The sequence below is a fragment of the Trichomycterus rosablanca genome, chromosome 3 (assembly GCF_030014385.1).
Source record: "Trichomycterus rosablanca isolate fTriRos1 chromosome 3, fTriRos1.hap1, whole genome shotgun sequence".
NCBI lineage: Eukaryota > Metazoa > Chordata > Actinopteri > Siluriformes > Trichomycteridae > Trichomycterus > Trichomycterus rosablanca.
The window spans coordinates 50,176,559-50,192,717 of record NC_085990.1 but is presented as its reverse complement, the minus strand read 5'-3'; the positions used below and the strand labels follow the sequence as shown (position 1 = coordinate 50,192,717).

At 41.1% G+C, this 16,159-nt stretch overlaps 1 protein-coding gene across 2 annotated transcripts; it reads left to right on the top strand.

Annotated features, from left to right (window-relative positions):
- The first annotated feature begins 1,364 nt into the window (after nucleotides 1-1,364).
- On the top strand, nucleotides 1,365-15,006 carry fam168b (family with sequence similarity 168 member B). Of its 2 annotated transcripts, none has more exons than XM_062992210.1 (7): nucleotides 1,365-1,485; nucleotides 7,376-7,464; nucleotides 10,918-11,001; nucleotides 11,117-11,259; nucleotides 11,346-11,523; nucleotides 12,887-13,011; nucleotides 14,033-15,006. In XM_062992210.1, exons 2-6 carry the CDS (start codon nucleotides 7,395-7,397, stop codon nucleotides 12,997-12,999), a joined length of 588 nt encoding a protein of 195 aa, XP_062848280.1. In that variant the 5' UTR covers nucleotides 1,365-1,485; nucleotides 7,376-7,394; the 3' UTR covers nucleotides 13,000-13,011; nucleotides 14,033-15,006. The 2 variants fall into 2 exon arrangements, with proteins under 2 accessions (XP_062848280.1, XP_062848279.1); XM_062992209.1 differs by having other exon boundaries at nucleotides 11,343-11,523.
- The last annotated feature ends 1,153 nt before the right edge of the window (nucleotides 15,007-16,159 follow it).

Sequence of the window (16,159 nt, the reverse complement as noted above, 5' to 3'; positions counted from 1 at the left end):
TGTGTGTGTTTGTGTAGTGTATGTTTGTGTAGTGTATGTGTGTATGTGTGTGTTTGTGTAGTGTATGTGTTTGTGTAGTGTGTGTGTTTGTGTAGTGTGTGTTTGTGTAGTTTGTGTAGTGTGTGTGTATGTGTTTGTTTGTGTAGATTATGTGTGTTTGTGTAGTGTGCGTGTGTATGTGTTTGTTTGTGTAGAGTATGTGTGTTTGTGTAGTGTATGTTTGTGTAGTGTGTGTGTGTATGTGTTTGTTTGTGTAGAGTATGTGTGTTTGTGTAGTGTATGTTTGTGTAGTGTGTGTGTGTATGTGTTTGTTTGTGTAGAGTATGTGTGTTTGTGTAGTGTATGTTTGTGTAGTGTGTGTGTGTATGTGTTTGTTTGTGTAGTGTATGTGTAGTGTGTGTTTGTGTAGTGTGTGTAGTGTATGTGTAGTTTGTGTAGTGTTTGTGTGTGTTAGTGTAGTGTGTATGTGTATGTTTGTGTAGTGCATGTGTAGTGTATGTGTGTGTTTGTGTGAAGTATGTTTGTGTTTGTGTAGTGTATGTGTGTGTCTGTGTAGTATGTGTGTGTATGTGTAGTGTATGTGTAGTGTATGTGTAGTGTATGTGTAGTGTATGTGTGTGTTGGTGTAGTGTATGTGTAGTTTAAGTGTGTGTTTGTGTAGTGTATGTGTAGAGTATGTGTGTGTTTGTGTAGAGTATGTGTGTTTGTGTAGTGTATGTTTGTGTAGTGTGTGTGTAGTGTGTTTATGTGTGTGTGTTTGTGTAGTGTATGTGTGTATGTGTAGTGTATGTTTGTGTGTGTGTGTGTTTGTGTAGTTTAAGTGTGTGTTTGTGTAGTGTATGTGTGGAGTATGTGTGTGCTTGTGTAGAGTATGTGTGTTTGTGTAGTGTATGTTTGTGTAGTGTGTGTGTAGTGTGTAGTGTGTGTTTGTGTAGTGTGTTTATGTGTGTGTGTTTGTGTAGTGTATGTGTGTATGTGTAGTGTATGTTTGTGTGTGTTTGTGTGTGTATGTGTAGTGTATGTTTGTGTAGTGTGTAGTGTATGTGTAGTTTAAGTGTGTGTTTGTGTAGTGTATGTGTAGAGTATGTGTGTGCTTGTGTAGAGTATGTGTGTTTGTGTAGTGTATGTTTGTGTAGTGTGTGTTTGTGTAGTGTGTTTATGTGTGTGTGTAGTGTATGTGTAGTGTATGTTTGTGTGTGTGTGTGTGTGTGTTTGTGTAGTGTATGTTTGTGTAGTGTGTAGTGTGTGTTTGTGTGTGTGTTTATTGTGTGTGTAGTGTCCCTCTCTCACCGCTGGGCGGCGCTACTTTGCGCCTCTCTGCAGAGTTTCGGCGGAAGTGACGCAGGTTGTGGAGGGTTTTGCTGCGCAGTGTTGCTAGTTTGCGGAGCTGGGTAACATCAGGCGCTCAGGTTATATTAAACAGAAATAAATCTCCAGCACCGGAGCACCGAGAGGAACCGCAGAGCACAGCGACAGCCAGCAGCTGTAAGTACCTCTGATCGCTGCTCTCAGGCCGCTGTGGAGCGGGGAGATGAACTGGGACGCTGCAGCGGGTTCCATCTGTGTTTGTGTTTGTAACGGAATGAGCGGCCTACACACTGCCACAGCTCTGCATCCATAACCGTGTCAGAACCAGCATTTATCCACCAGCAAACTAGCGCCTGGTCACCGTGTGTGAGGCTTTAATCCGCAGCTTCAGAGGAAAGTACACTGATGTTCACAAAGACAGTTAGCAGTAATGTTTTTCTCGTTAAAGAGTCGGCTCCCTGAGTCGACTCCTTTTGTAGGCGAATGTGAGGTGAAGGTTTCTCTCATTACCGAATTGGCTTCTTGAATCGACTAAATTCGTAGGTGAATGTGAGGAATAGGCAGCAAGCAATAATTTACCACACGTTAACGAATCGGCTCCATGAATCGACTCCTTTTGTAAATAAATATGGTGGAAAGAGGCAGGTTGCAGTAACTTCACTTGTTACCGAGTCGACTCCTTAATCGACTCCTTTTGTACGTGATGGAGGGAAGAGACAGATAGCAATAATGTGTCGCTCGTTAACGAGTCGATTTCTTAAATTGACTCCTTTTGTAGGTGAATGTGGGATGAGTCAACTAAGAGTAATGTTTTGCACATTAACATGTCGGCTCCTTGAATCGACTCCTTTTGTAGGTGAATGTGAAGAATAGGCGGAAAGCAGTAATGTTTTGCACGTTATTTAATCGACTCCTTGAATCGACTCCTTTTGTACCACACGTTAACGAGTCGGCTCTTTGAGTCGACTCCTCTTGTAGATAAATACAAGGAAGAGACGGGGAGCAGTTATGTCACTTGTTAATGAGTCGACTCCTTGAATCGACTCGTTTTGTACGTGATGGAGGGAAGAGACAGCTAGCAGTAATGTGTCGCTCCTTGAGTCGACTCCTTTTGTAGATTAATAAGGGGTATGAAACAGTAACGTCACACATTACCTAGTCGACTCTTCGAATCGACTCCCTTTGTAAATAAATATGAGAAAGGCAGCTAGCTGTAATGTACCACACGTTAACGAGTCGGCTCTTTGAGTAGATAAATGGAAGAGACAGGGAGCAGTTATGTCACACTTTACCGAGTCGACTCCTTGAATCGACTCCTTTTGTACGCGATGGAGGGAAGAGACAGCTAGCAGTAATGTGTCGCTCGTTAACGAGTCGGCTCCTTGAGTTGACTCTTTTTGTAAATAAATATGAGAAAGAGGCAGCTAGCAGTAATGTGTCGCTCGTTAACGAGTCGGCTCCTTGAGTTGACTCTTTTTGTAAATAAATATGAGAAAGAGGCAGGTAGCAGTAATGTGTCGCTCGTTAACGAGTCGGCTCCTTGAGTTGACTCTTTTTGTAAATAAATATGAGAAAGAGACAGCTAGCAGTAATGTGTCGCTCGTTAACGAGTCGGCTCCTTGAGTTGACTCTTTTTGTAAATAAATATGAGAAAGCGGCAGCTAGCAGTAATGTCGCTTGGTACCGAGTCGACTCCTTGAATCGACTCCTTTTGTACGCGATGGAGGGAAGAGACAGTTTGCAGTAATGTGTCGCTCGTTAACGAGTCGGCTCCTTGAGTTGACTCTTTTTGTAAATAAATATGAGAAAGAGGCAGCTAGCAGTAATGTGTCGCTCGTTAACGAGTCGGCTCCTTGAGTTGACTCTTTTTGTAAATAAATATGAGAAAGAGGCAGCTAGCAGTAATGTCGCTTGGTACCGACTCGACTCCTTGAATCGACTCCTTTTGTACGCGATGGAGGGAAGAGACAGTTTGCAGTAATGTGTCGCTCGTTAACGAGTCGGCTCCTTGAGTTGACTCTTTTTGTAAATAAATATGAGAAAGAGACAGCTAGCAGTAATGTGTCGCTCGTTAACGAGTCGGCTCCTTGAGTTGACTCTTTTTGTAAATAAATATGAGAAAGAGGCAGCTAGCAGTAATGTGTCGCTCGTTAACGAGTCGGCTCCTTGAATGGACTCTTTTTGTAAATAAATATGAGAAAGAGGCAGCTAGCAGTAATGTCGCTTGTTACCGAGTCGACTCCTTGAATCGACTCCTTTTGTACGCGATGGAGGGAAGAGACAGTTTGCAGTAATGTGTCGCTCGTTAACGAGTCGGCTCCTTGAGTTGACTCTTTTTGTAAATAAATATGAGAAAGAGACAGCTAGCAGTAATGTGTCGCTCGTTAACGAGTCGGCTCCTTGAGTTGACTCTTTTTGTAAATAAATATGAGAAAGAGGCAGCTAGCAGTAATGTGTCGCTCGTTAACGAGTCGGCTCCTTGAGTTGACTCTTTTTGTAAATAAATATGAGAAAGAGGCAGGTAGCAGTAATGTGTCGCTCGTTAACGAGTCGGCTCCTTGAGTTGACTCTTTTTGTAAATAAATATGAGAAAGAGACAGCTAGCAGTAATGTGTCGCTCGTTAACGAGTCGGCTCCTTGAGTTGACTCTTTTTGTAAATAAATATGAGAAAGCGGCAGCTAGCAGTAATGTCGCTTGGTACCGAGTCGACTCCTTGAATCGACTCCTTTTGTACGCGATGGAGGGAAGAGACAGTTTGCAGTAATGTGTCGCTCGTTAACGAGTCGGCTCCTTGAGTTGACTCTTTTTGTAAATAAATATGAGAAAGAGGCATCTAGCAGTAATGTGTCGCTCGTTAACGAGTCGGCTCCTTGAGTTGACTCTTTTTGTAAATAAATATGAGAAAGAGGCAGGTAGCAGTAATGTGTCGCTCGTTAACGAGTCGGCTCCTTGAGTTGACTCTTTTTGTAAATAAATATGAGAAAGAGGCAGGTAGCAGTAATGTGTCGCTCGTTAACGAGTCGGCTCCTTGAGTTGACTCTTTTTGTAAATAAATATGAGAAAGAGGCAGCTAGCAGTAATGTCGCTTGGTACCGACTCGACTCCTTGAATCGACTCCTTTTGTACGCGATGGAGGGAAGAGACAGTTTGCAGTAATGTGTCGCTCGTTAACGAGTCGGCTCCTTGAGTTGACTCTTTTTGTAAATAAATATGAGAAAGAGACAGCTAGCAGTAATGTGTCGCTCGTTAACGAGTCGGCTCCTTGAGTTGACTCTTTTTGTAAATAAATATGAGAAAGAGGCAGCTAGCAGTAATGTCGCTTGGTACCGAGTCGACTCCTTGAATCGACTCCTTTTGTACGTGATGGAGGGAAGAGACAGCTAGCAGTAACGTACCACACGTTAACGAGTCGGCTCTTTGAGTCGACTCCTGTTGTAGATAAACATAAGGAAGAGACAGGGAGCAGTTATGTCACACTTTACCGAGTCGTCTCCTTAAACTGACTCCTTTTGTAGGTGAATGTGGGATGAGTCAGCTAAGAGTAATGTTTTGCACGTTATTGAGTCGACTCCTTGAATCGACTCGTCTTGTAGGTGACTGAGGAATAGCCAGCAAGCAGTAATGTGTCAGTCACTTTTTACCAAGTCGACTCCTTTTGTAGGCGAATGTGGAAAGAGGCAGCTAGCAGTAATGTGTCACTCGTCACCGAGTCGACTCCTTAAACTGACTCCTTTTGTAGGTGAATGTGGGATGAGTCAGCTAAGAGTAATGTTTTGCACGTTAACGAGTCGGCTCCTTGAATCGGCTCCTTGAATCGGCTCCTTTCGTAGGTAAACGTGAGGAGTCCACTGAAGAGCCGCTCTTTATTTAAGGCAAATTAAATAGGCATTAAGACTTATGCAGCATTAATAGAGTACAGACTGCTTAAAGTGTAAGCACCACCTAATGGACCTCTCTAAAGATTTCACATTATTTTAGCTAGTTAAAAACCATAAACGTGAATAAAATGTAAATAACTTGTTTAATTCACTCAAAAATCGACGATTTCAAGTAAATTGACGGAAAAACCCGAGGTCGCTCCGGAAATTCCAGGAAGTTGCAGCGTGACGTCACTGGTGGACAACAGTGTACTACTACACCGTTATGACTGACTTGGACTCTTCAGATTCCGGAGCTATTTCTGAATTTAATGAAGAGGGTGAATCTGCAGTGACAGTGGGGGTGCCTGTATAACGTTCTTTCTTTCTTTCTTTTTTTGTTGTTGTTGCAGGGTCCATCTTGTTTTACGCTTACATTCAGGTGTAATAAATGTTAAATGAATTAATTATGAAAATGAGCTAAGAGCGACATTTTACCGCAACCTGAGTGTCAGGCTTTGTGTTTTAAGATGAAAACAATGGCAACAGTAATTATAGGCAAGTTTATTAATGGTTCACACTCAATAAAATAATTGTAATTTAGACTATATTTGACCAGCCTCGGCGTTCTAAAACACTTAATGAGGGTTAATATGGCATTACAGCCTGCAGATTCTCTCTTGCTGGAATGATTGAAATGTATTTTTTCGTTGAATAAAAATGTATTGAAACGAATAATAACTTAAAATGTAGTTTATATTGTTATATTAATTATATCTACTAAATAGTTAAGATAGTTAACTATTAGATGGTTAATAGTGGCGCAATAATAACCAGGCTAGATTTGCTTTGCTTTGCTCTCAAGTCTCATGCAGGTGCAGTACAGGTGTGTATTAGTGCACCGAGCACCATCAGAGAGAGTTTTAGTACCGAGGGGAACATCACTACCCCACTCAGATCCTCTCTCAAACCACATCAGGTGAACATGTTGGTTTTTCTAGCGCGCATGATAACGCAGGTTTAAGGTCTTTCAGCCTTTATTCTATTTTTATTTATACCATATTTTGATCAGATTAGTGCATTTAAAATATTTTGCCTAAACACTTTTTTTCCGTTTTACAGTGTATATCTAGCCTAGGATAGAAGCTAAACTTAAACCTTTTTTTAATAGAGAAAAGACGCGCATCCTTATAGCGCATCCCTGCTCTGTTCTGTATTTAACAATAAACACGCATTTGATTTGTCCTAAAGCTGCCTCATCTATATATCTATCTAGATATATAATATTTATATATTTGGCGATAATATCACATCGGTGTTGGTGTTGAATTGAATTATTGCAGCCGAACACGACGCACCTTTTAATCATTTTGCATCGCCTTCCATTCAACTTCTTGAGTTGTTGTCCACCATCTACGTCACACGCGCGACGCCTGTGACAGATTCCGAAGACCGCGAGCGACGCAAAACAACAGAATTTGTTACCTTAGGCAGAAGGCTACCTTAAATAGCCTTTAAGGTAGACCAAACCATGTGACAGACGTTATGGTAAAAATGTATCAAAGTGACCAGAGCTGAGGTTTACATCTAGGTCCCAAAGATCCTGGAACCGTATGATGCCCGCTCTACCTGCTGCACCAACAGAATTGTTTATTCTTTTATTTTAATAAAGTGCTTGATGCTGGTAAGGGTTGTGCTGGGATCAGAGCTTGAAAGCAATAGGTAAAAAGGTGGAAATACACCTTGAATGGGACGACAGTTCACGGGGCAAACGGGGTTTTCAGAGCATCCAGTCCAGCGTGTAGGAAGGAAAGAATCATAAGGAAATCTGGCCAAACCTCTCAGAGACGACATTTGAACCTTACTCTTGCTTTTTCCTCCTGCTGTGTCTCGGTCTCGGCTCCTAACTTGGCATCAGTGTTGGAATTGAAGTGCAGTTTGTCAGTTAGCCGGACCCGAAACGAAGCCTGTGTGTTAGAAGTAGCACTTTTATTGGTATTTGGTTTTGAATTAAGCCTTCACAAGAATGTTGCTTTAAACATTTTACAGACCAGGTCTGAGTTAAGTAAACAATGCAAAACAGAGCATGTAATTCATACAGATTGCTGCCTAGTTAAATTGTGACCCTTTAAAATACCCATTTGTTGTACTTTTGTGTCATAATTAATGTGATGAGTTTTTAACCTAGTAATTGTTATTGTTTTTAAAGTAGCCGAAAGATCGACATCATGAACCCCGTCTACAGCCCTGGACCAACAGGGGTTCCTTATGCCAATCCTAAAGGAATAGGATACCCAGGTAAATGTTCACGAGATATATTTCATTACTGCATCTGTGTTGTAGGCAGGCCTGTCACAATCATTATAGTCAAAACTTTACATACACTTTTAAGCGACATGTATGTTGGATTCAGAAAGTGCATTAAAATCAAACCCTGATATGTTATTCACAAAAGTATTCAGACCCTTTGCTGTTGCACTTTAAGTTGTGGACAGCTTCATCCCGTTTGCTTTAGTCATCTTTGAGATGTGTCTTGAACTCAGTTACAGTCCACCCGGTGCAATCTGAATCGATTAGACATGATCTAAAATAGAGATGGGACGATCGGGGTTTTTGGCACCGATTGCGATCTCCGATCTCCTTTCAGGGCAATCGGACGATAGTCGATTTCGATCGGGGGGGGGGGGGGGGGGGGGGCGGTGACATGCAATTTTTTGCGCAAAATCAGCAGTAAATAATAAAGTAACCAAACAATTATTTTTTTCACCCACAGGAGACATATCTTATTAGTCTAACTGACCACACACACACACACAGGTTTAATGTTATCCAGTTTAGTCTGAAAAAAACTTAAAAAGAGCCTCACAGTGAAGATAAACCGAAAGCAACAGCGTGTGTGTGTTTCTTTAAAAAAAACGCTTTGTTCACAGTGTCGCTTTAAATGATTCTGATTCAGGAGTCGAATGTGACGCGTAAGTTTCTCTCTCCGTTTTTACTGTTATTAATAAATGCTGTGGTTTTAAATAAACACCAGCTACTACAGAACATTTTGTGTGACTTTCTTACATTAAAAAGCTTCATTAAAAAGCTTAATTAAACCGCTATTACCACAGAGCGGTCACCGAGTCAGACTCGTTCTGTCTGTGGAGCTAAAAGTTCTGATTACCCTAAAAGTTTAGCAGATGATCCTGAACTAACGAATTTGGTAATGAATAAACTTTTGCCTCTGATTGGCTCTGTAACGTTTTCTGTTCTCATCTACATCACAAGTAAGAACCGCTCACGATTTACCAAAGTGAACCAGGAGTTTATATAACGTGCTGATAGAATCGACTCAGATGTGACCGGGTTGAATTATCTTTTTAAAGTAAATATTACAATCAGCAAAATTACATCGTATGTACGATGCACAACGTTAATGATGTTATTTTAGGTCATGAAGAGCTTTCACTGTGGTTTCTGTACGATGGTTGATGAATGGTGATGTGATGGTTGGTGCTTCGTAGCTCAAAGTCTGGATCAATCCACTGAGCTGTTAACTTAACGTGGTCTTTATATATCACACGATCGGATCGGCTACTTTTAGGAAATATCGCCGATCGCCGATAGCATATTTTGATTAAAAATCGGCCGATACCGATTCATAGCCGATCGATCGTCCCATCTCTAATCTAAAAGGACGACAACCGAGCCATGTAGTCCATGTGGTGGTCTGTGGAACTATGCAATCAAATAATGGCAAGGCATAGATTTGGGTATGGATATAAAACAATATTAATGCTTTGAGTGTTTCCAGGACTTTGGTTCGGATAAGTGTACCACGGATCTAAGGGTGTAATTCAGACAAGTAGCAGAGTAATGAACATAATAAAGGGTTTTGTGGGTGAGAAATAGTATTTGATCGGTAACTAGTGTTTAACCAGTGAAGCTTGTACAGAATGGTGGTGATATGGGAACGTTTCTTGGTGTAATTAGGTACTCAAGCTGCAGAGTTCTGTAGGTATTGTAGTCGAGTGGTGGTTTTAGAAGGGAGACCACTGAACAGGGCTTTTAAGTAGTCCGAAAAGAAAAACGAGTGGCATCGAATCAACATAAGCCCGCGAGGAAAGCCAGTTCTGTTGTGGTTTTGCGGCTGGACGGTCTGGAGATAGTATGTGAGAGGAGAACGAAGGACAAAATTAAGGCCGTCCCGGACGATCCTTCTCGCCCTCTGAATGAGGAACTGTGGCGGCTGGGCAGTTCATTTAGTCATAGGCTATTCCCACCAAAGCGCAAGACGGAGCGCTTCAGACGTTCTTTTGTGCCAACTGCCATCAGACTGCATAACAGTAGCAGAATACACAGACTGTCCTCACACTGACAAGCCACTCAAAGCCCCCCCATCCATTTCCCAGCACTGGACTCTACATCTACAACTACACACATATGTACAGTATATATTTACATATAGAATATATAGTGTTTTATTATATAGTTGTAATAATCATACTGCTGTTTAATAGTAATTGCATTTCATAGTTAATATTTTTATATATATTTATATATAATCTTTATTCTACCCTTTTCTATTTACTCTATTTACTGTACTGGAGCTGCTGTAACTTATCTTATGAAAGTCAATCCATTACATATTGCAATTATTCATATACCAATTAATCGTCAGCTGATATGTCATAATTGTGACAGGCCAGGGTTTACTTAAGCAACAGAACACACACGACCTCGAGTGTTCTATTGCTTTTATACAACAGTTTTTACAAAGTAAAGAAAGAAAATAAACCAAAGAAGCCCTGAATTTCATAATAAATATGCTTTAATATTGACAACCTTCCGCCAAAAAGTAGTTCCACAACCAATATAAAGTTTAACACTACAAAGCAGACATCCCAAGTTGCAAAAACTCATTTCAGGGAGGTAAGAACAACAAGAAGAAAAAGGCAAGAACCTCCGAAGGGTAAAAAAGAAATAAAAAAACCTCTCGCACACACCAAAGGATTATGGGTGAGAACAGAACTTTTAAGAGCTGCTAACTGAGCTATTAAGCTAACTGTTCACATTACAAACACATTAATGTTCCCTACATAGTGCACTAGATAGTGTATCAGATCACGGATTTATGTTCCCTACATAGTGCACTAGATTGTGTATCAGATCACGGATTTATGTTCCCTACACAGTGCACTAGATTGTGTATCAGATCACGGATTTATGTTCCCTACACAGTGCACTAGATTGTATATCAGATCACGGATTTATGTTCCCTACACAGTGCACTAGATTGTGTATCAGATCACGGATTTATGTTCCCTACATAGTGCACTAGATTGTGTATCAGATCACGGATTTATGTTCCCTACACAGTGCACTAGATTGTGTATCAGATCACGGATTTATGTTCCCTACACAGTGCACTAGATTGTGTATCAGATCACGGATTTATGTTCCCTACACAGTGCACTAGATTGTGTATCAGATAACGGATTTAAAACGTGATCGGGAATAAAGTCTGTGTCGCCTGCGTGCGTGTTTGTGTGCATGAAGCTTGTCGTTACTGGCAACGCGTCAGCGGAGTAATACAGTTGTGGTGTGAAAAGGCCGTAACTGTTATCACCAATATCGGCACGGTTAGAACGCTTCTCAACCAATCAGATTGTAAGGTCGGAACTACCCGTTGTATACAGTAGATTAAACATTGTACTTTTTTAATGAATAGCATGTTAATTACAAGCTTTTGTTGTACGTGACCTGCAGCTGGATTTCCTGTTGGCTATGCAGCGACGGCACCTGCCTACTCTCCCAGCATGTACTCTGGAGCGAATCCAGCCTTTCCCACAGGTAAGCAAAACAGAATTTAAGCAATACAACAAAGAAAAAGCGTTGTTATAAATGTTTTTGGTGAAATGCATAAAGGCTTATTTATTTATTTATTTTTGACTTGACCACCCTGTAGGTTACGCCCAAGGGACACCATTCAAAATGTCCTGCTCCCCAACAACAGGTGCTGTGCCCCCTTACTCCTCCTCCCCTAACCCCTACTCCGCGGCCGTGTACCCTGTGAGGAGCTCCTATCCGCAGCAGAATCCCTATGCTCAGGTAAGCGGCAGCGTTCATGTTTTAGAGATGTTTATTTCTCTCAGTGTGCACATGTGGATGCTGAAATGATATCATCTCCGCAGCAGCAAGGCACTTACTACACACAGCCCTTATACGCTGCACCGCCTCACGTCATCCATCACACTACAGTGGTTCAGCCTAACGGCATGCCCGCGGCTATATATGCTCCTTCCATCCATCCCTCCCGCACTAACGGAGTCGCCATGGGAATGGTAGCAGGGACCACTATGGCAATGTCAGCGGGTAAGTGAACAGATCATCACTACTAACTACTAGGAACTTTCACCCACCTTGTTTTTTAAAAATCACAGATTTCTCATCAATTAAATGATAGATTAAATAGAAGCTGCAAAACACAGCACAGCTCCGTTAATAGTTGAATGTAAACCCAGAACATCCAGCGACGGTGCGAGGGCTTCATGTAGGGCTGGGCGATTTTGCCAAAAAAAACAAAACAACTCGATTATCTGAAAATTATAACCGATTGTCGATTACGATTTCGATTTATTTATTTTTTTTTGTATAATGCAATTAAACTAAGACTTCAATTTCTTTTTTTGCATTGTAATTTAAAAGACTGCAGAAGTGCAAAAATAGTAACAGCACCACCTATAATTATCCTTGTAAGGGACTCAAACTTTATAACAATAACGATATCACAATAATTAAAACAAAATAGAAATCTAAATCATCTATATACTTTATCAGAATAGCTCACAAACAACTCTCGTTTTAAATACTGTGCAGCAGAACCACCTCACAAAAAGTTCTTTACAGGTTTCTTAAAAGGAACACGAGCCTGTACTGTGCTGTTTCCACCACTGAGTGAGTCTGTATCAGTATCTACACTGGGGGGTACACTTCTAACTATATGGACTACAAATCCCAAGCTCTCACGGACTGTCACGTGACCAATCCTGATCGCGCTCACCGTCTCCGGAGTTTTGATTCAGTTCGGCTGTGTTTGATTCAGTGAATCTTAATTAAACTCTTCTGTTCGTGTCTCGTTTTGCCGATCGTGTTTGCCCTCCTTATTACTGAATCTAACCGTTACCGTGTATAATCCTTGTTGTCTTCCGTTTACTGTTTGAGTTTATCCTCTGGTTTTGGACTCTACCTGATTTTGTACACTGTTTTCGCTCTTTTGATGTTAAACTTTCCCTGATTTATATTCCGCGGGCGTCTGGTCAGTTTCTGCCTCGTGACATGTTGGTATTTTAATTAAAATATAAAGTATGTAAACAATCGCGATTGTCACATTTCTAACATCGGGTGAAAACGTTCATGCGAATTAACCGAATTAATCGTGAAAATCGCCCAGCCCTAGCTTCATGTTCTGTCTTAAAACCCCCACATCCACAGAGTTTTTAGCTGCTTTACACTTCCACATCTTGGACATTTTGACTAATCGATTGCTAACTGAATTGCTGTAGGATTGCTAGGTCGTCCAAATGAACCAGTAAACGTAAGACACTGGAACGCTACTGGAGTGAAACATGTTAAATCGCTAAACACAAACCTTACATGTTGAATTTCACAGCAAATTTCTTATTACATGAGTGCGTGACTAGCTTGTGTGTAACGTCATGTTTTCTAAACTCCACAGGGACTTTATTAACAACTCATTCCCCAACTTCTGTAGCTCCCCACCAAGTGACAGTGCCCACATATCGAGCCCCTGGCACACCCACCTACAGCTATGTGCCACCACAGTGGTGAACCGACGGCACCGTGAGTACAAACGACTTTCTATGTTTTTTTTTGTTGGTTTTTTTTAATAAAGAAGTCTGTGTTTAGAAGACTATATTATTTATTTATTAACTTGTTAGGATTTTAACCTCATGTTCCACACACTTGGGTTACATTCATGAAAGAAACGGCAGCCACTCCCCACACAAGACTCATCAGTTCACAAGTTTTAACGTCAAACAACTTGTGCTGTGGGAGGCAACCGGAGCTCCCGGGTAGAACGTGTAAACTCCACACAGAAAGGACCCATAACATTATGACCACCTTCCTAATATTGTGTTGGTCCCCCTTTTGCTGCCAAAACAGCCCTGCAACTGTGCTGCTCTGTGTATTCTGACACCTTTCTATCAGAACCAGCATGAACTTCTTCAGCAGTTTGAGCTACAGTAGCTCGTCTGTTGGATCGGACCACACGGGTCAGCCTTCGCTCCCCACGTGCATCAATGAGCCTTGGCCGCCTATGACCCTGTCGCCGGTTTACCACTGTTCCTTCCTTGGACCACTTTTGATAGATACTGACCACAAGAGCTGCAGTTTTGGAGATGCTCTGACCCAGTCGTCTAGCCATCACAATTTGTTCCTTGTCAAACTCGCTCAGATCCTCACGCTCACCCATTTTTCTGCTTCTAACATCAACTTAACATCAAGGATAAAATGTCACTTGCTGTGTAATATATCCCCCCCACTAACAGGTGCCGTGATGAAGAGATAATCAGTGTTATTCACTTCACCTGTCAGTGGTTATAATATTATGCCTCATCGGTTTATATGACAGATAAAGGCCTCTATGCTATTGTTTAGTTGCATCATTTTTGTGATCATCTCAGCTGTTTGGTATGAATATATTTGTTTTTGGTTTACTCCCAAGAAACTAAAAATTGCAAAAAATAATTATTTAAACATTATTTTCTTGATGAGACCATTAAAGGGTTAAGTCCACATACTTTTAGGCCATGTAGTATGTTTTTTGGTCATCTAATCGTTGTCTTTTTCTCTCTCTTAGGTCAGAAGATGGTAGATATGCAGTCACACAGTCTAGTATTTTCCAGCTACAGTTGGGGCTGATGCCACACGTGTTCCCAGCCAGTTGTTCTTCCTTTTAAATAAAATGTGGATCTAAATTTAGTTGGCAGAAGAAAGAAAAAAAATGAAATGGAAAAGGGAAAGCTTTCCATTCTGACCACATTCGTTAGCTTTTCTCATGTTCTATGGCATATCTCACATTGGAAGACTAGCTCTTCATGCAAACTTGTATTTGGTGGACCGTCTTGCAGTTTTTATAGCATTTAACACTTAAAGTGGTTTAAAAAAAAAAGAAGGAAGGTGGAATTAGTCTGTATTCGGAGTCTGTACTGAGTTTGAATGCATGTATATATTGAAACAATAATGCTAGCTAAATCTACCTGCCATGATCGATGCAAAACCATTGAAAGGCTAACCGAAGCAAAAGAGTAAGCAACGTCACGAGTCAAATGCAAAGTCTTTATCGTATAACTGAGGTGTTCCAGTTTAAAAAACAACAGTGTTGTAAAACTCTTACATTTATTTCATTTTAATGTCAGTTTATTTGATATTTTAAGTTGAATTGATGTCTGTGTCTGAGCAACATGGGCAGCGAGGTGAGGCTGGATATTATTTAGTGCCTCAAGATTTTTTTTTATTATTTTTGTTCTGATTAGTCTATCATTCCTCATGCTCCTATAATTGTTGCACATCTTTGCCTGTGTGTATATAAATCTTTAGGCTGAGCAGCCGGATGTATAGGTGCTGAGAGCATGCCTACTTATTTCAGTGTTTTTAGGGTTTGCATATGTTAAGGGTCTGACACGCAGCAGAACGGTGGAATCACTGCTTACCTGACGTTTTAAAACGTAGTCAAATGGATGGATGTGGTCAGTTTATAACTCGGACGTACACCGATCAGCCATAACATTAAAACCACCTCCTTGTTTCTACTCTCACTGTTCATTTTATCAGCTCCACTTACCATATAGAAGCACTTTGTAGTTCTACAATTACTGACTGTAGTCCATCTGTTTCTCTGCATGCTTTGTTAGCCCCCTTTCACGCTGTTCTTCAATGGTCAGGACCACCACAGAGCAGGTATTATTTAGGTGGTGGATCATTCTCAGCACTGCAGTGACACTGACATGGTGGTGGTGTGTTAGTGTGTGTTGTGCTGGTATGAGTCGATCAGACACAGCAGCGCTGCTGGAGTTTTTAAACATCGTGTCCACTCACTGTCCACTCTATTAGACACTCCTACCTAGTTGGTCCACCTTGTAGATGTAAAGTCAGAGACGATCGCTCATCTATTGCTGCTGTTTGAGTCGGTCATCTTCTAGACCTTCATCTGTGGTCACAGGACGCTGTCCACTGGGCGCTGTTGGCTGGATGTATTTGATTGGTGGATTATTCTTAGTCCAGCAGGGACAGTGAGGTGTTTTAAAACTCCAGCAGCGCTGCTGTGTCTGATCCACTCATACCAGCACAACACACACTAACACACCACCACCATGTCAGTGTCACTGCAGTGCTGAGAATGATCCACCACCTAAATAATACCTGCTCTGTGGTGGTCCTGTGGGGGTCCTGACCATTGAAGAACAGGGTGAAAGGGGGCTAACAAAGCAAGCAGAGAAACAGATGGACTACAGTCAGTAATTGTAGAACTACAAAGTGCTTCTATATGGTAAGTGGAGCTGATAAAATGGACAGTGAGTGAAGAAACAAGGTGGTGGTCATAATGTTATGGCTGACTGGTGTAATAACACTACTGAGGACATGGTAAGTTATCGGAGTTATTTGGTTAGAAACCCAATCACTTTTTTGCTTGTTTACCTCAAAGTTGCACCATTACTGACTGAATTTGATTGTCTTTTTACTTATTCATACTGCCTATGTCACCTTGGTTTAAAGAATGTTTTGTAATGTTTGTGTTTTTGTTTTGTACTTTTAAGAAAGACCAAAAAATAAATACAATAATAAATTGTCTTTTGTCTTTTTTTCTTTGGCACAGGAAAGTAATTTTATTTTTTCCTAAAGTACTTAAAAAATTTCATGACCCCCAGCACAGACAAGCAGCCAAGCAACACAGACACTGCTAATTTCAGCAGATGTTCTGCTTTGC